This window comes from Leishmania martiniquensis, chromosome 34 (genome assembly GCF_017916325.1).
Source record: "Leishmania martiniquensis isolate LSCM1 chromosome 34, whole genome shotgun sequence".
Lineage (NCBI taxonomy): Eukaryota > Euglenozoa > Kinetoplastea > Trypanosomatida > Trypanosomatidae > Leishmania > Leishmania martiniquensis.
Genome location: NC_090169.1, coordinates 1,453,667 through 1,472,520, shown reverse-complemented (window position 1 = coordinate 1,472,520; position 18,854 = coordinate 1,453,667). Strand labels below are relative to the sequence as shown.

At 59.2% G+C, this 18,854-nt stretch overlaps 5 protein-coding genes across 5 annotated transcripts; all 5 read right to left on the bottom strand.

The window, feature by feature from the left end:
* Window positions 1-667: 667 nt before the first annotated feature.
* Window positions 668-4,750, bottom strand: LSCM1_02396 (uncharacterized protein; the record flags this gene model as incomplete). Its single annotated transcript, XM_067319979.1, has 1 exon — window positions 668-4,750. The coding sequence occupies one exon, from the start codon at window positions 4,748-4,750 to the stop codon at window positions 668-670; it is 4,083 nt and encodes a 1,360-aa protein (XP_067175354.1).
* Window positions 4,751-5,765: 1,015 nt separating this feature from the next.
* LSCM1_02395 (uncharacterized protein) lies at window positions 5,766-6,374 on the bottom strand (the record flags this gene model as incomplete). Its single annotated transcript, XM_067319978.1, has 1 exon — window positions 5,766-6,374. The coding sequence occupies one exon, from the start codon at window positions 6,372-6,374 to the stop codon at window positions 5,766-5,768; it is 609 nt and encodes a 202-aa protein (XP_067175353.1).
* Window positions 6,375-8,540: 2,166 nt separating this feature from the next.
* Window positions 8,541-10,373, bottom strand: LSCM1_02394 (uncharacterized protein; the record flags this gene model as incomplete). Its single annotated transcript, XM_067319977.1, has 1 exon — window positions 8,541-10,373. The coding sequence occupies one exon, from the start codon at window positions 10,371-10,373 to the stop codon at window positions 8,541-8,543; it is 1,833 nt and encodes a 610-aa protein (XP_067175352.1).
* A 4,086-nt stretch (window positions 10,374-14,459) lies between these two features.
* On the bottom strand, window positions 14,460-16,376 carry LSCM1_02393 (uncharacterized protein; the record flags this gene model as incomplete). The annotated part of the gene is made up of 1 exon (XM_067319976.1): window positions 14,460-16,376. One exon carries the CDS (start codon window positions 16,374-16,376, stop codon window positions 14,460-14,462), a length of 1,917 nt encoding a protein of 638 aa, XP_067175351.1.
* A 1,637-nt stretch (window positions 16,377-18,013) lies between these two features.
* On the bottom strand, window positions 18,014-18,493 carry LSCM1_02392 (uncharacterized protein; the record flags this gene model as incomplete). Its single annotated transcript, XM_067319975.1, has 1 exon — window positions 18,014-18,493. The coding sequence occupies one exon, from the start codon at window positions 18,491-18,493 to the stop codon at window positions 18,014-18,016; it is 480 nt and encodes a 159-aa protein (XP_067175350.1).
* Window positions 18,494-18,854: the final 361 nt, after the last annotated feature.

Here is an 18,854-nt window from a genome sequence, read left to right as displayed (position 1 = left end):
CTGACGCAGCGGCAGAAGCGAGGAGCCTACCCTTCGCCTTTGCGAGTCGCTGTGTATCGCCTCTGTATGCAGGTACGATAAGCGAAGGAGGAAGACTGCTGCAGTACAGCGCAATTCTATCGAGCGCCTTGCGCGGAGAGGGAGGAGAGATGAATGGGTGGAGAGGGGCGTACAATGGAGAGAGAAAAAAGGGGGAGAGGACAGCGTCATGCGCCTTTCACACACGCACGGCAACGCCGCCGAGCAGCGTTTCCCCGTAGGATTTGGGATATGGGGAAGGGGGAAGTCTATGCCCTGTTCATTATGGTTGCGTGCCGCCCTGCAGGCTGCACCGGCACCCACTCTTCAGTCGCAGGCATTCGCCTCGCCCAAGTATTGCTTTTCCTTCGGCCTGCAACTGGAAAAGGCACTCAAGAGAGTGTTTGTGCACACAGCGGCGTGTACAAGAGAGCACCACTACGATTGTCTGGACGCTGCACCGTGACGAGACGCCCAACGGCCCGGTAATGCGGTCTGTGCCGTCTTTCTTCCTGGTGGTTGAGGCGATCCAAGGAAGGGAGGTGCCTGAGGTGAGACTACCAATGGTGCTCGAGATGTGTGTGCGTCGGTCGCGCTGATGCTCCATCGCAAAATCGCACGCATGTGCAAAGCAAAAAATGCGCCAGCGTCATTCGTGGCGCTGAGGCTCAGCCGTCAGCTCAGAATCGGCAGCATCGGGCAGCGGCGGCGGCACATCGGTGCAGGGCTCTGCGAAAGACGATTTCATCTTCAGAAGCTGCAAAAGTGCCTCCGTCTGCCGCTGTACCTGCGCGTCCATCGTCTCCGTCACACGCGCATCATCAAGCGACTTGCCGACCGCCTCAGATCCCATCGTAATGAAACCGTGACGCCGAAGAAGTTCACCACCGCGTCGTCGCTCGGCGGCATTCCAGCCATGAATGATGGCCACCACCGACGGCGCGAGCGGCAGCCCCAGCGCAGACGCGGCACCAGTCGAGTCACTCTTGTCTTGTTCAGCCCCTGCCTCCAAAGCTGTCGTGAAACGCTCCCATCTCGCCGCGCGTTCGAGAAGAGCTACAGACTGCAGCCACTTCGACGGTCCGCCCGCCTCATTGGCCCATATGACGATCTGATCAGGACATTCGCTTAGAAAGCGACGGTGAGAGAGAAGTATCTGAGTGGCAGCAGCGCCGCAGTGGCGGAGAGCCCGCACGAGCAGCACTCGCTCCCGCATCGTCGGGTGGCGAAGGTTCTTAAAAAAAAGTAAGGCAGTCAACCAATCCGCCGCCCCGCTTGTCTCCACAACGCGGGAAAGCAAGTGAGACGTGAAGGATGCCGGCACAGGCACTTGCAGGGCGCTGCTTGCAGTCGAGTGCAGCACCCCCAGAACAGCCAGCACGGCGCACGGTGCGGCAGGAGCCTTGGGCATTCCAACGTCTCTAGCGTCGCTGACCGTATGGGCCTTGGAGAGATGGGCGACACTAGCCCGGCGCATGACACATCGCGCACCCTTGAGAGGCAGACTCAGCCGCTGTATCTCCTGCATCCTGTTGAAAAGTTTGTAAGCCAGCGCCAAGACGGCTGGCGCCTCACCCCTCGCCAGCTCAGGTGCGGCAAGGCTCGCAGAAATGAGTTTGTCGTGCGAGAGGAATAAGCGCAGCAGGCGCAGGAGCGACAGCAACAGCACATCCGGATAAGGGCATTCGCTTGCCCGCTCCGCCAGCCGCACGAGTCCTTTGAGGCACCCCACCGCGTCGTGCACCGCAGCAGCGTCCTTGAAGAATCGGAGTGCAGAGAGCGTAGTGGACGAAGGTCGAAGTCGCGCGAGGCTGCCAGCGTCGTCAGCGGCGAGGTCGGCACGGCTCATTTCCTCGCAGAGCCAGTGCTCATGCGCGCACCGCCCCTCGCGCGCCTCTTCAACAAGGACTTGCGCTGCTTCCTTGGAAGGCAGAACGCGTAGCAGACGCTGCAGACCGTATGCATCCATGTCTGCCGCGCGCGCCTTTTCCTTCCTCATCGCCCGCAGCACGCGCCGCAGCGTTGCCTCGCTGTCCAGCAGCGAAAACGCTGCCCCCAACAGCATCCGGCGACGGGACAGGCACTGGAGCTTTTCCTGACTACTTCCCAGGCTCTCTCGCGCGCACGCGTGTCGCACCTCTTCAGAAAGCTGCCGCTCATCGCCGAACTGCTGCAGCTCCAACAGCAAAAGTGGAAGCGCGCAGGGCCCCTTGCTTTGCAGTGAGACGCGGCTGGAAGCCGCCAGCGTTTTCCAGTGCCGAACCGCTACCGCTGCCGGCGAGGCATAGCCGACCTGCGCCATCGCCTCCAGAAGTGTCGGTGACATCATGTTGGGCTTGCGCGCGGCCGGCTTGTCAGCGAGAAGTGCCTCTTCGCCGATTTCGACCTCGCCACTCTGCGCTTTGCGCAAGAGTCGTGCGCAGAGCTGCAGTCCAGCTTTCCAGTCCCCCAGCAGCGTGTGGGTGCCAAGGATGGAGGGCAGAGCTAGTCGAGCGCGATCCACGAACACAGAGGGAAGCGTGCACGTCGTCCAAGCAACGAGGGAGGCGTCGACGGAGACGCGGAGCAGCCTTGCCACCTTTAGCACCGCGAGTGGCCAGTGAAAGCGCTCCGTCAGCGGAAGCTGCACCACGCCACTCGCAGCGAGGGCTGCGAGAGTCTTAAGAAAGAGCTCCTCTGTCAAACGAGGCCTTCGGTCGGCTCGCATGAGGATACCCTCGACTGAGTGCGTCGCTCTGAGGTAGAGGGACACGTCCGCCAGGAGCTGTGTACAGTCCGTTGGCGTCGCTGCCGTTCGATGCCTCCACGCTCGCAGCCGCAGGCGCGCCGGCATCACAGACCCCCTGGACAACGACAACTCTGCCGGTGTCTCACCGTCCCACTTTCGAATAACCTGAGCAGTGCTTGCGCCATCGCCGGTGACAGAGCCACCAGAAAGCCCCCGTCCCTCTGCCTCGGGCGGCGAGGCTTCCAGCGGCGTGTTGGTCAATGGCGAGCGCTCGAAATGGTGCGCTCGAAGGGAGGCAGGAATGACTTTGAAGAAGTACTGCTGGTTGCGCTGCTCTGCTGCCGCGCATACAAGTCGCGAGACGGCTCGTGATTCGAACGTGCAGCACTCGATGAGGCCTCCCGCAGAAGAGCTCTCACTCGCGAGCTCAGGGATGGTGGTGAGGCCGGCGGCAAAGCACGCAGCGAGGAGGAAGTAGCGCAGACGCGTCTGAGGGCTGGTATGAGGACAGAAGAGTAGAAGGGTCCGCCATGTGGCGGGTGATGTGGCCGTCAGCGCGTAGGCAAGTGCCTCGGGGTATGTCAGAGCAGCGGCAGCCGTGGCGGAGAGAGGCGAAGACGCAGACGCTGCGGGTAGTTCCTTCCGCGTCAAGCGATTCACTGCCGTCATGTACACGCGCAGATCTGGTGGGATATCGGCCTCATCCGTCGCGCCATCGGCGCCGCCCTTCTTCGCAAAAGGAATGAGCGGTGCTGCCACGTCGTAGTACTGCGCTGCACACGTCAGCGTTAGCGCCATGGTCCAATCGGCCTTGGCAATGCAGCTTGAGACTCGCCGAGTCAAGGTCCCGGGAAACATCCGTTGCGCGCAGCAGCGCAGCACTGCGGAGGCCAGCAGGAGGTGTGCTCGCCCCTCCCTCACTTCCGGCGGAAGGCTCCCAAGCAGCTGTCGAGCGTCGGGGTAAGTCTGTATCCGCGGCTCTTTGGTGAGAAACGCGTGAAGTGCCTTCACCCAGTCACTGGAGGCATCTTCGCCGTGCCGTTTTACGTCAGGGGCAAACCCAGCCGCTGCAGTTTTGTCGCCGAGAGCACTAACCTGGGCGTCGCCGTGCTGGGAGACTGAGGGGCTGTGCGACTGTGCGAGTGCGGGGTTCAGGTGTTGCGTCGTCAGTGCCTGGGCGTACCGCGCCACACCCTCGCGCGCGGAAAGGCGCACTGCGCGACTATTCCGCACGGTGCGCAACGCAGCCTCCCACTGGCCTGCGAGACCTTCCAGAGCGGCGTGACTAAGCACCAAGCGCTCCTCCGCCTCACGCGTCAGCGCGTCCCGGCCAAGCAGGGCCATGTGCTTGCTTAGCGTCAGCGCAATCTTCGCGTCCTGCGGCGAGCGGCGGCCAAGCGCGTAGCCGTGCTGCATCACACCATACGGGACCGGTAGCAGCCCGCTAGGCAGCAAAGGTCGCTCTCGCAGGGCAGCTGCGACGAGACGCGCGTATTCGACCATGTAGGTGGCGCTCTTCAGGGACCGGTACTGTTGCACGAGCGCCGCGTCCTCGTGCACATCCCAGGCGGCTAAGGCTAGACTCGCAACCCTCCAAGGCGCGCGCAAAACATGTGAGCTCAGAAACTGCTGCTGCGCAGGCGTCATTGCGAGTAGCTGCCACGGCAACAATGCCAGGGCCTCCTGCCACTGCACCTGCTGCCTCCGAACCGACCGCCAAATGAGCTCCGCGCTCTCTCGCGAGTGAAGAAGTGGCGGCGGGGCAGACAGCGGCGACGACCCCAAGTCGCTTGAAGCGATGCTCGGCAACGTCGGCGTCGGCGCAGAGGCCTGCAGAGCCGCGATCGTCTCCCTCAGTAGCTCCGTGGCTGGGCCGGTAAGAGTAGCGGAGCGCGCCGCATCCACCTCCGCCCAGCGACGGTGCAGGGTCTCTGCCTGTATGAAATGAGAGCCATCACGGGACACCAGAGACACCCGCAGTCGCCCTAAGCGTGAACTGCGCATCAAGAGGCCACTCCTGGCTGCCACTCGTGAGCGGTGCGAGTCCACACCCCGTAACAGCCAAACTAGCGAAAGCGGATGAGTTCTACGAGGCCAGTTGGGTTGCCGCTCTCCGCTTCCACGTAGCTCGCAACGCGTGAAGAGGAGGCTTAGTGGGGGTCTGCCTGTATAGGGATCCGCAGCGCAGCACGGGGGTGGGGAAGGGGGCACGGTGCGGAAGGAGCTCTGCGGGGCGGCCGCTATAACACGTCATCAAGTAAGCAGGCGTGCGTGCCCATTCTGGGCAACAGCGAATGTGTAAAGAGCCCCCAGTGAAAGAGATGAGAGGCTCGACAGAGAGGTGGAAATGGCACCGCAGTCCCGATTCCCCGCGCTCTCTGCCTCTAGCCGTCTTATCCGCCACGCACGATTCCCTTCTTGCGTGCCTCTTAGCGATTTTTTATGTTCGCCGGCGGGCACCGGCGCACGCGCGCGCGGTACGTATTCACGAGTGTGCGCAGATGTCGAGTGAGGCGCACGCACCCGCGCCCGGCGAGAAAGGATTCCAAAACAGGGAAAGGCGAGACGAAAGTGTATGCTGAAGCCACACGAACGGTGTCGCATGAGCGTTCAGGGACCCGATGCGTGCCCCATGGCCAGCTCGGGCTTGGCCACGCCAAACGGACCAGACATTTCCCTCTCCGCCAGAAGGCCTCAGTGTGGAGGTTGCACTGTGCGCCGCACCTATAGCCGCTTGCCTGCATATGCGGTGCAATTCGCTTCTGCTCTCGTTGCGTCGTTTCATTGTGAGATTGACCGGCATACACATACACACGCACTGGCGACAGCACCCAAGGAAGACAAGGCTGTCACACCAGCGGTGTCACCACCACCACGAGGCCGCGCGCTTTTTCATGCGCAGCGCCCCGGAAACTCACCTGTGCCGAAGCGAGAACGAGAGATGAAGAGCGAGCATTGAGAGGCAACGTACAACCCAAGTCACAACCTGCCACCGAGACACCTACTCCCGAGAGCACTCTCAGCTCATGAACTGATTCGGCGCCCAGCGCCGCTGGAACATCGGATCCTTGTACCGCCACCCCTTGGTCGTAGCGTCGGTCCACACCAACGGGCGGGGGCTCTTATCGGCGTGCGGGTGCACGCTATCCTCGTAAAGCCACGCCTTTTCTAACGGTGCAGTGCGCGTCTTGAGCTTGCGGACAAAGTGCCGATTCACCTCGTCCTTCACGTACCACCACATCACCATGCAGGGATCCCGCTCGAACATCTCGGAGAGGCGCACTCGGTACTTGCCGCCAGGGTAGGCGGTCTGCCAGGTGATGGGCACGCGAATCCAGTTGTCACCTGTCATGACGACGTCTTTGATATTTGTGATGACTACATGATCCCCGGTCATCATGCCAGGCGTAAAATCGGGACGATGCTGCCCGGTCATGTACTGCGCAGCAACCTTCGCCACATGCGGTAGTTGCTGGCCGCGCGCGTCCAGCAACCACCACCTCTCCCCTTCCCGGCACAGCCACTGCTTCGACAGGTCATTGTAAAGCGGCAGACCCTCCGGGTGATACTTGTGGCGACGCAGTACGCTCTTGAAGGGTGCTCCAAGAAGAGTTGCGTGCCGCAGCATGGCCAAAGAGAGCGTCGCCTTCTCTACCGGAATGCATATAGGGTGTGGATGTTACGAGGGAAGGAAACGATACCCTTTCCCCTCGCTTCTAGGGCTGCTGCTGCTGCTTGCTCTGTGTATCTCTGTATCTGTGTGTGTGTGTGTGTGTACGGGCGTGCAGGTCTGTGTGGCGGGAGTGAGAAGGGGAGGGGAAGGGGCGCCCCACCGCTGAGCTCCTCTGAGCGGTAAACAGCAAAATAAGATAAGCGGAGAGCCGACAGACGCCTCGACGGATACGAGGGAGATATTCGTGAGGCCACTGCTGTCGTTTATGTTGCCCTTTTCGGTTCGTTACTTTCGGTGCACGGCAGCGCGCCAATGTAGACACAGAGACAGAGGAAGAGGAGGGAGGGGAGTGAACTTCAGGCACAACGGCGCTGTACAGTTGCCCATGCATGCGCGGGCGAGTCTTAGTGAAAGCGGCGAAACAGGGGGGAGCTTTAATGGTTAGATGGGCTCAGAAGATGTGGAAGCGGGTCGATGAGCAGCGATGAGGAAGAAAACGGCGATACGAATACGGCATGGATCCGCTGCATTTGTTTTTTTTTCTCCCGGTTGGGATAGACAACAGCCGCTCGCATGCTGCGCTTCTTGAGGCGCAGACCGCCGCTGTTTCGCCGCGCAGTGCTGCGTTGCGCACTGGCATCGCAAGCGTGTAAGCACACGCACGAGGAGAGGAAGATTGAGGACCACATGTGAATGGCAGAGAAAAGGGAGAAAGAAAGCTGACCGTACTTCGGCCTGCAAAGAAGCTCTCCGTCCATCTCTCAGCGATCACCACTATCACCGCCTTCCCCCTGAACAGGATCTGTCCTTTCAATAATGAAGATCCAAGAGGGTGGCGCGCGCTAGAGTACCATCCTGAACGCCGCTGAGTTACACGCCGACACTTACACACGAACACGAGCACGAACACACGCACACACGAGCGGCACACGCGTGACTCGCTCTTGCGCATGCGCTCCCGCTGAGCTGCCTCGAGCCCGCCAGTCCTCTTCGCTCGTGTGCGCTTTTGCTCTTTCTCTCCCCAACGGCTCACCGCTTTCACTAACGAAAGGGAAAAAAAAGGAAAAAAAAAACGCCGCCGCGGAGAGGAGAAAACGCTGCCGGCCCCCTCCGCACCCTTAGCGTCCACCGCTCACACAAAATGGAAGCAAAAAAGAAAAAGCAAGAGAAGAAAAGGGCAGGCCGACAACAACGAGCCGCGTGACGCGTCTCTCTCCTATCATTCTCCGGCCGCTTCACGGCACCCGTCATCCTCCTCGAAGCAGCCCCACGCAGCTGCCCTCAGGCTATCCTCTTGCGCGCCCCTCCACCTTCGCCTCCCCCTGTCCCTTGTCTCTCTCGTTGGCTGCACGGCGAGAGGAAGGCAGGAGAGCGAAAGCCACCGCACGGCTTCCCTGCACCCGAGAAATGGATGAGCGCACGCGTATAAAGGGCCCTTTCACTACGCAGCATGACGACGTATGACCCCCTCAGAGGTGACAGCATGATCGACCTCGATTACCATAGAGCATTAATGGCGCCACAGGTACTGCTGATGCTGCTGTCGCACAGCCCCCATCGCTTTCGTTCCGCCGCCGCCGCTACTTTGGTCCCCCACACGGCGCCTTTGAGAGACGATTGACAAACATTAAAGCCCACAAGCGCGAGTCCACTCAACCACACATTATGCGAGAGCCGAATCCCAACTCCAATGGAGAAGGCAACAGAGCGCGAATGCGTAGGGAAGGCGGGGTGTCGCCACCGAATGGAGAAGGGGAAGGGAAGAGAGCAAGAAATGGTCGCCGTCAAAGTGGGCGTTGCAGAGCACGTTTCGTCCCCGCCTCCCCACGCCGCCCACTCTTCCTTGTAGAGGGAGTAAGTTGGATGAAGGTAAGGGAGGCGACGTTGAGACGAAGAAAAGCACGCCCGCGCGTGCACACCCACACACACACAAGCGCATACCTAAGGCGCTTGCGCCCTCCTACCCCCACAAGCTGTGCGAGAACGGAAGTCGGCGATACGACCCGAAAAGTCACCGGAAGCTGCAAAACTGAGCGAAAGGGAGACGAAAGCGAAAAGGCGAGCGAGGCGCCACATGCACCCGACGCTGACTGGGGAGGGGAAAGCGCGCACGCCAGCGCGTTACTGCAGCAGCGAGTTAAAGGAAGTAATAATGTCCTCGTTCTGCTTCTTGAAGTACTCTGTGTTTGCCTCCTCGCCCTCCGTGGGGTCGCGGAACTTCATCTCGGTCAAGCCGGTGTAAACGGTTGGAATCTTCTCGCGGATATAGTTCCACGTGATCTTGTGGTCGCCCGCGGACTCGGCCACGACGCGCTGCGCCTCCTCGTAAAATGTGACAATGTTGCGCAGCATCCAGCACGTCTTGTAGAGTGGGCAGAACTTGTCGTACGGGGTGAAGGCGTTCTGCTGGAGGAACTCCTCACGAATCACCTTGGCCACTTCGAGAATGATCTTATCGGACTCGGAGAGGGAGTCCTTGCCCACCAGCTGCACAATCTCCTGCAGCTCCTCCTCGCGCTGCAAAATCTCAGACACGACGGCGCGCAGGCGCATGTAGTCCGCGTCGAAGGTGTTGAAGAAGGGCTCCAGTGCGTTCAGGTACTTGGAGTAGGAGATGAGCCAGTTGACGGAGGGGAAATGCTTGCGCTGGGCAAGGCGCTTCTCCAGACCCCAAAATACCTGAACAATGCTGAGCGTGGCGGACGTCACTGGATCTGAAAAGTCACCACCTGGCGGAGACACGGCACCGACGATTGTGACGGAGCCCTGGCGCTTCGGCCCGCCGATGCAGGTGACAAGGCCGGCGCGTTCGTAGAAAGAGGCGAGACGGGCACTGAGGTAGGCAGGGTAGCCTCCATCGGCAGGCATCTCCGCCAGACGACCCGAAATCTCACGCAGCGCCTCGGCCCAACGAGACGTCGAATCGGCCATCATCGCAATGTGCTTGCCCATATCACGGTAGTACTCGGCCAGGGTAATACCAGTGTAGATGGACGCCTCACGGGCTGCGACTGGCATGTTCGAGGTGTTCGCCACAAGGCAGGTGCGCTTCATGATCGACTCTTCGCGCCCGTCAATGACGGTCGTCAGGGTCGGGAACTCCATGAGCACCTCGGCCATCTCGTTTCCACGCTCGCCGCAGCCTACGTAGATGACGCAGTCGGAGTTCGAGTACTTGGAGAGGGCCTGACTGATGACCGTCTTACCGCAGCCGAATGCACCAGGAATGGAACATGTGCCGCCCTGGACAGAAGGGAACAGCGCATCGAGCACTCGCTGGCCAGTCAGCAGCGGGTGGTTACCAGACTCCTTCGCAGCCACTGGGCGTGGCGTGCGCACCGGCCAGCGGTGCATCAGACACAGTGTTTTCCTCTTGCCGTTGTGCTCGATCTCGACCACCTCATCGCTCAGCGTGTAGTTGCCACCTGGTTGGACCGATACAACACGGCCGTGCATGTTCGGCGGCACCATTATGCAGTGGTTGCTCATGAGCGAGTTCTCCACAACGGAGCCGATAATGTCACCGCCGGTGACGATATCGCCAACCCTCACGGCCGGGGTGAAATCCCACTGCTTCTGCGTGTTGAGCGCACGCACCTGCACGCCCTTCGGAATAAACACATTCTGCACCATCTGATAAATCGTGTCGAGCGGGCGCTGAATACCATCGAAGATCTCAGACATGATGCCAGGGCCCAGCTCCAGTGACAGAGGCTTGCCGGTACAGTACACCGGGTCGCCAACCGTCAGACCCCCAGTCTCCTCGTACACCTGAATCGTGGCTGTGTCGCCCTCCAGACGGATGATCTCGCCGACGAGACGGAACGAGCCGACCTGTACGAGCTCATACATGGCGCTGCCGCTCATGTTTTCGGCAATCACAACAGGGCCAGAGACTGCCTTGACAGAGCCCATCTGCTGCTCCGACTCGAACGCATGCTGATCGCGGGTCATTTTTCTTCTGGTTTTGGGTATGCGGAGTGCAAGAAAAAGGATGTCGAGGCGATTTCAAAGTGGTGAGCGCCTGGCTTCTGTTGATCAGCCACTGGAGGGAGGAGGGAAGGGGGGCCGGCAGCAATTCCAGATGTACGCTTACCGAAGAGAGCGGCAAAGGCTTCGAGGGCGCGCACGCGCTGCGGCGTGCTTGCTGGGTGAGAAAAAAAAGTTGCTAGAAACGCGGCCGGGTGCTGTTGAGCGCGAGGCTATTCCGATAGGAAGAAGAGAGGGAGAGCGTGCGTGTCTGTGCCAAAGAGAACAGACGCGCACAGACGCCGGCGCCTCTTCACACACACACACACAAATCAAAAAAAAAGACAAAAAAACAAAAAAGGGAAACGAGCCGCCACACGCGAAAAAAAAATCTGATCGCGTGACAACAACAAAAAAACGGTGATTTATAGAAAGAGGAGGACAGGAAAAAAAGAGGCGGGGGGAAGGGGGAAATGTGCAAAAGGCGGCGGCGATGAAAGTGTTCTGTGAAGGGGGACAGAAACAGAGAGACGTATGTATTCTGTCTGCAGGCGTTATGTGTGCCTCCTTTGTGTGTTTTTTTGTTTTTTTTTTCGTTTGGCTGACTCGTGTGCTGCGGATGGACCACAGGCCGTATGAAGTGTGTGCATGGGAGTGGGCGCACGGGTGGAAAAAGGAGTATGAGAGCACAGCATGCACGTGTCGAATTAAAAGGCCGAGGAGAAGAGTGGCATCGATGTGGCCATTCCACATGTGAGAAAGAGACAGCAACCCGAGAAGAGGGCAGCGAGCAAAGGTGGAAACGGAGCAGTCAAGAGTTACAAAAACAAGAGAGAGGGAAAGCAGGAGGAAAGGTGCGCGATGGGTGAATGATGGGATCCGGCTCAGCACGTAACATTCCCGTGGCAATGGCGAGAGAGCGTCGTCGACGGTGCACCAGGGCGCTCCAATCGCATCCCTCTCCTCTCTGCCTACGCGTTGCTTGCGATGTCGAACGTGGCCCCAGCGACACGAGTGTAGACCCGCTACCCGGAGGGCGACCACGCTCGCATACGCAAACTGACAGGCGCCTCACTTTTGACTGGCGCGCACACGAACGAAGCGCAAGCCATGCCAAGCGCCCCCATCTCTCCACAAGAACGCGGCAAAGCGTTCGCGCAGAAGAGGACGACGTGGGGCAACGCGAGTGGGAGTGGGCTACCGTTGCCCGCGGTGCCATAGGATCGCTGTTTACAAGAAACAGCGAACAGCGACAGCAACCACGCATAACCTCCGGCACATGTGTGTCTGTCTGCGTGTACTTGGCACGGCTACTGCTAACCGAGTAGACAGTCAACAAGCGCAAAGACATATTGTTATGCGGAAGCGCCCATTCAGACATACACGCACGCATATGCAGCCACCCAATCCTTTATTTTCTCGCAGATTAGTCTTTTTTTTCTTTCGCACTTTTCACCCCCTCTTCCTCCTGTCGCAGGCGCAGGGGCACACACACAAACACCAGCGTATCTCTTTGTGTTTGCGTGTGTGTGTGTGTGTGTGTCTGTGTCTTTGCTGTACCGTTGAAAGTAGACGCGTTCACATCTGCGATACAGTCTCCGAACTGACTCACTATTTGCTCGGAAAGAAGAAAAAGCAGAAGCGGCATCACGACAGCCACGCACATAAAAGAATTACAGAGTCCGTAAAAATTCCGATGAGTAGTGATGACTCTGTGCGACAACGCAGCTGTTCAACAGTGCCGGCGACAAACCTATCCCCTCCACCGTTCGACCCAAGGAGAACAGCTGCAGACGATTAAAAGAGAACCCTCAACAACAAAAACATCTATTTATTGGAAAGAGGCCGTTGCTTCGGCACCGCTCACGTACATTGTCCACAGCACACCGGCTCTCTAGCGGCAGCTGAAGTGCCGCAACGACCGAGGCGAGGAGATGTGACGGCGCTGACTACCGTGCACCCGGCCCCTCGCCCACGCTTTGGAATTGCGCTTTTCGCTCACTGCGTCATCCTTCGACAAAGAGGGCCCCGCATGTGCCGGTGAATCTCTACGTTGCGCACACACCGCGCATTCATGTGCATTCCTGCTCGTCTGGGATAAGCTGCGTGCTGATAAACCGCAGAATAAGTCCCATGGGCCCCGTCCCCTCTTTCCCATCATTTCCTTAAAAAGGTAATCCCAAGCTGTGATCACTGAAAAAGGGGAAAAAAATGGCGCCCCCACGATGACTTCATGCGCCGCGCCACCGCAGAGAATGCGAGCGACGCGCTTTCTGCGAACATGCCCCTTTCTACGTTGTACAACACGCGATAAAGCCCCGCTCTATCCGGCCTGTGGCAGGCCCACCGCGCGGCGGTGCGATGCGGCGCAGCCACGCACCGACTCCCTCACCACGGCACAGCCTCACACCCATTCTCTACCCAGCAGCCACTTCCGTTGCGCCAGTCGCGTGGGATACGCTCCACTCACCCCACCATCCGGACGAGCATCTGGGTAGCCCAAGCATGCTCTCGGTCGCGCTTCACTCGCGCGCACCGCCATGCACAACCGCGCCCCCTGGCATGGGCATCGATCAATTGCTTTTGACCCCCTACACAGTGGGCACGGCTCCCTGGCACCACCAACTGTGGCTCCGCACTGGCAGAGGATCGAGGGGCAACAGGCAAAATGCTCCCAGTAAAAGGTGCGAGAGCAGATTCGCCGCCTGCATAGAAGGTTTGCACACAGGTCGCCCACCACCACTACCACCGCGGCCGCCTGCCTTGTGAGAGCGCCACAAAAAAAAACACGGGAAGAGGGCGGAGGGGAAGAGCTTTAAAAAAAGTGTGAGAAGAAATCAGAAAAGCGAATGTGCGCGCGCGATGACGGAGGTGTCGGCGGCGGAGAACGGGGGGTGACGCTCGATAAGGTGTACCAATGGGAACAGCGACGAAAAGCGCAGCCCCAACACTGCAGGCAACCGCAAAGCAAAAGAAAAAGCAACATTTCTGTTCGCAGTCCGCCTTGCAGCAGCCAAGTTGACAGTGCAGCCCCCTCACCCACCTTCAAGTTCCCGCGTTCCCATGCTACCTGTGTCCAACGAGTACCGGCCGTAGGCACTCGTGCGCCGAACTGTTCCCTCAGTCCAGCGTTAGCAAGCCAGCCGCACCGGCAGGGCCAAGCGCACCCATCCGCAAGCAAGCAGGCCGTTCTTACTATGAAGAGGCAGCACCCTTGATAAAGCGGAGACGTGCCAAAAGATAGGTGGTAGCACAGCGAGGCACACGTGCAGCCCGTACTTCACGTACCGGTCCCTAACGGGGACCGTCTCTCGTGCAAAAAAAGGAGGGGAGAGACACGATCGAGAACGGCAGCACAGCGGCCCCTGAGACGATCGCGAGCAAAAAAGCGCGGACGCGGACTAATATAAGCACCACCGCTTACGCGCCACCTTCATCTCAACTAAGAGGTGTTTGCACGCCTCCTCCCTCCACCCATGCCCACATCACACCCACCCGCCGCTCCCCATAGCTCTTGCCAACTTCGCCGTCAAGAAATCGCACTAAGGTGAACCATGATATCACCCGTTGGCATTTTATTGTGGGGGTGGGGGCGCAGGGGTGCACGGTGCCACATTTGTACACGTATACGAGCTATGGTGTGCTTGCGCAGACTTGGAGAGGTAGAGATGAGAAAGAGGCGACCGTGTGTGCGCCCAGAACCCCAACAAGAAAGAATCGAGCAGCCTGGCATGGCCTCTCCACTTCTCCCCCCACCCCACACACACACAACACTCACAGCCGTTGCCAAGGCGGGAGTCAGACGCAGGGGGAGGAAGGAGGGAGAAAGTTCAAGACGACAGAATGCTTGCGTGCCTGTCCGAGAGGCAAAAGAAACACGCGGTGCCGCGTAAGCACCGGCCCACTGCGTCTGCGCCTACCCCCCCCCCGCACACACACACACACGCGCGCGCGCTCAGAAACGATGTATCCTCAGTACAGACAATACGAAATGAAAAAAGCAATGGTAAAGGGAATGAGAAAACAAAAACAAAAAATACCATCCGAAGTGCTTCGCGCACCCTCACGCCGTCAGTCAGCCTTGATGGAGCCGTACATATTCTGGACCAGCCAAAACGAGCCGATGAACCCCAGAGAGCCAAGCGCCATACCAAACATGATCGACACACCTAGCATGTAGCCGAGGAAGAGGATGACGGAGGAGAGGGCGCGGATCTGCAGCGATCGCTTCAGGAAGAAGACGCTGTATACAAAGACGTGAAGGCCAGCCGTCGCCAGAGCAGCGTAGCTGCGCCACCACCAGCGATAGTCCTCCCCCCGCAAGGTGAAGTAGGTGACGACAATGCCAACCTCCGCGCAGAGCACGAGCAGCGCGACAGAGAAGAAGGTGAGGAAGCCGTACAGAAGGAGCGGCTCCTCACGCCAGAAGGCGTTCATGGCAAAGGGGATCTCCACGCAGCATGCAACAAAGGGCACAAGACTGCCTCCGAGGACATAATAGAGGCTCACGCTGCCCGCATCTTCCGGAATGAGTCGGGGAATGCTGCTGACCTTCGCCGTGACGGCCAGGGTATCCATCTTCAGGCCCCAGTAGATGCCAAAGCACCCGAACGGAAACGAGACGAGCACCCATGTAAAGATGATCCCGAGCACTCTCAGGAATGAGATCGCTGCCGTGCTGTCCTTTGTCCACTGGATGAAGTTGAGCACCATCACGCCAAATCCCAGCGCTACCGGGAACGCTGCCATGCAACTAATGGCTGACTTCCACGAAGCCTTGTCGAAGACCTTTAGTAGCCGCGCTGCCACAAAACCGGAGACGGAGTGGGCGATCAGAAAAAACAGGAGGACGGTGCTCAAGAAGGTGCCGCGGTGCGTCGAATCCACTACATGGAGGGCGCAAAGAAATACGCTGGTGAGGATCGTTGCCGCAACCTGGCAGCCAGCACCGACGACCGTCGCCAGCGCTGCGGCTTGCGGAGGGGCACGAAAAACATCGCCTCGCACCAATTTCCAGCCCGATTCCTCGCGCGCTTCCCTCTCGTCAAGCTCCTCGTCAAGGTACACCGCAAGGTCCTTGCGCACCGTGCGGAGCATCACAAACGCTACAACAACTCCAGCCAGCACCGTCAGCAGTGCGCCGTAGAGGGCAGCGATCTTGTGCCCGCTTCGCTGTTTCTCTTCCGTGACGCTATGCTCGATGGGGTACTCCTTGTCAGACTTCTCCCACGTCACGCTGTACGTAAAAGGTACCGTCGCTTCCACGCCAGCCCTGTTCCCCGGCAACAGGTACGGGTCAGCGGTGTGCTCAAACTCCGTCGCTGAGCACTTGCTCACCTGCGAAAAGCTGGAAACATCTACCTTGAAGCCGATAATCTCTTCCCCAGTAACCTGAGAAAAGGTCCGATCCTTGACGCGAATCGTAAACGCCAGGTGATTATAAAGCAGATTCCGTCTCGGCAGGACCGTGTCGGCGACGTGCTGTACACCGAGGGCGTATCCGCGGCGATACACTTCACTCTTCTCATTAGGCACCAACGACACAAGCGGCTTGTTGTCGAGGAACATGCGCACATGGTAGCCGTTGACGATCATGTAGTTCGCCCGCCGTACCGCTTTGGCAGAGAACTGCGCGTCGCACAAGGTGGCGCACTGGACGTTCTCGCCCACTTTGAACGCATAGCTGGTTGGCACAAGACGATTACCCATGAGGATTTCGCCAATCAGGGGATGCTCGCTCCGCTCCTTCATCTCCTTCTCCGGAGGCGGGCACAGAGGAAGTCGATAGTAGCCGATGGGGGAAAGCGTCTGACGGCTTCGAAACGCATTCGCTTGAGGAGAAATGACCGTGCCAGGGGTGTGCCCTGTGATGCCGGCCGAAGCCAAGACAGCGGCGCAAAGGAGTGCCAGCCCCACCACCATCACCATACGCCTACCCCCTGAGACCATTCTCCGCGCTCTTCCTTGTCCTCCTTTTCCGCGCCGCATTGCACTGTTGCTGCGCGGAGAGAGATGGGATGCGCGTGCCTGTACGATGGCAGTGTCGACAGGAGAGAGGACAACGACAGCCAGAGAACGTGCGGAAGACAAAGAAAGAGAAGCGCTAGAGGCACACCGCAGGGTGCCCGCCGATGCCTTTTTTCGTCTTGCACGGGTCAGGTCACCCCTCAATGAGCCCTTTGTTCAAAGCAAGCTTCTCTCGTTGTTGCTGTTGTTGTTTTCCACTCTTCGCGCCCTCTTCGTCTGCTCGCGCGCCTTTTTTCTCTCAACTGTGCGTCCGCGGCGGCCAATGGCACCGATGCTCGTGTCGTCTCTGGCTGTGCCTCTTTCGAAAGCAGTCGGCTGAACGCACAAGAAGGGAGAGAGAAGCAATGAGGGCAATCACTCAGCGCTCACGAATCAGGAGGAGTGCGAAACAGAAGAAAAAGGGAGGCGATAGAAACTGCTCCTGTAGATCCGTTTGTTCGTCTGTAAGCTGTCACTCGCTGTGCTCGTATTGCAGAAGAGCAAGCGCCTCGTCACAGATGATGTGTACAAAAGCGTGAGATATGTGTAAGCTCGAAATAGGCAAGAGAAATTACTCTGGCGACCGGCCAGGGGAGTGGGGGGGAGGTTGGAGCATAACGATAACAGACGAGGGAGTGAAGCAGAGAAACGGGGAGACACGCGCGGGCGCGCGCAAGAGAGAGAGAGAGACGAAAATTTACGGTTGCGTATGGGCGAGGGGAGGAGGTGGTGCACATCAGAAGGCACAGGATTCCCCAAAGTGGGGGAAGGGGGGGGGGGCAAAAATGTACGCTGCGAGGATACGTGAGGCACCAGGCTGCGTATCGGGAGGAGGTGTATGCTCTTGGGATGGAAGCCAAGGGGTTGGCCGCACGGCTGCCTTCTGTATGCTAAGCGACCCCACGTGCATGCAGGCTTCGCCGGGCACGAGCTAAGACAAAAGCCAATACAGAGAAAGGACTGAAGAGGAAGCGGCCCTCGTAGAGGCTTCGTGCGCGGCGCAGCCCTGACAAACTTCACCGGCACCTCCCCACCCCTTGTAGCGCGCATCCTCCTCAGGGCCCACCCTCCCTTCCATTAACCCTTTGCAGTCGATCAAGAGCGCAGCTCGAAGCACACGGTGAACGATCAGCGGTGAGTCGCCCAACAAGGCAGCCTCAACGCATGCTGCAGAGGTGGGAAAAAAGAAGCAGCGATGCGGCGCCCCTGCAGCCGTGAGCCCCCCCTCTCCTCTCGCCCACCCGCCCACCCCTTTTGCCCTCTTTACCATCCGTAGCTGAACTCGCTCATGTCACACGATGGACTTTTCCTTCGCTTTTTTTTTCATCTTTTGTCCGATAGAAATGACAAACGTAAACGAAATAATGCGAAAGAGCGAAGGAGACAAAGCGTTACGTGACGCACTTTATCAGACTCGACCGCCCCCCTACCACCACCCGAATCCGTACCCGTCCCACACCAGCGGCATCACCTCCCTCCGCCCCGCCCACCCATCATGTCCCCAATGGCAGCGAGGGGTGGGCGAGGACAGAGAGCGGGAACGGGTGAGAGCAGCGGTGTGCGCACAGAGTGGAGGGAGAGGGAAGACAGGCAGCACACGTGAGATCCGCGCTGTACACCTAGTACGGCAGCATCGCCTCGTAGTCCGCCACACGACGGGCTAGCACCTCCACGTTCTTGGGGCGAACAATACCGCCCTGGCGGGTGCTCTTCTTCAGTGGCGGCAACGTCTTTCCGGCCTTCTTGGCGGCGAGGAAGGCCTGGAACTGGTGCTCCTTCGCCTTGAAAGCCTCCTGGCAGCGAGACTTGCGGACGTGCTCGAAGCGGACGCAGATGCGCTTGCGCAGGGTGCGTGTGCGGACCGGCTTGTTGATGATGACGCCGACGCCGCGAGGTGTCACGTTCCACACAATACCGGTGCGGCCGTGATAGTACTTGTGCGGCATGCCCTCACGCACTGCCGAGTCAGCCACGACATCAACGTAGTCGCCGACCTTGACGTTCGTCAGGATCGTCGACACGGACGGAGCACCGTGCTTGCGGAACTTCTTGGCGAAGAGGTGGCGGGTGCCGGACTTGTAGCCGTACGAGTGGACCATCTTTCCTTGAAGGGAGGCTCTTCTCTGCGTGGATGGGAACAGGGATAAGGCGGCGCAGTTGGCGATGCGTGATGCAGGAGGCGAGTGTTGCACGGTTGTGGACGGCAGTAGCGTCACATGCGACGACGCGGAAGCACGGATGCGTATGGGTGTGAGGGATACATCACCCAAGCAGAAGCCGACGTGGCAGAGCGTGTTGAGGTTCGCAAAGAGGTGGGCGACACAATGAAGGAAGGAAACGCAAAGAGTCATCGCGTAGAAATAAGCAGAAAGAAGGCCGCACATCTGATTTGAAAGCCGGATAAGGCTGCATGCAGTAGACGAGCGAGGCAGGCCGCTCAGCCCACGCAGCGTGGAGCTT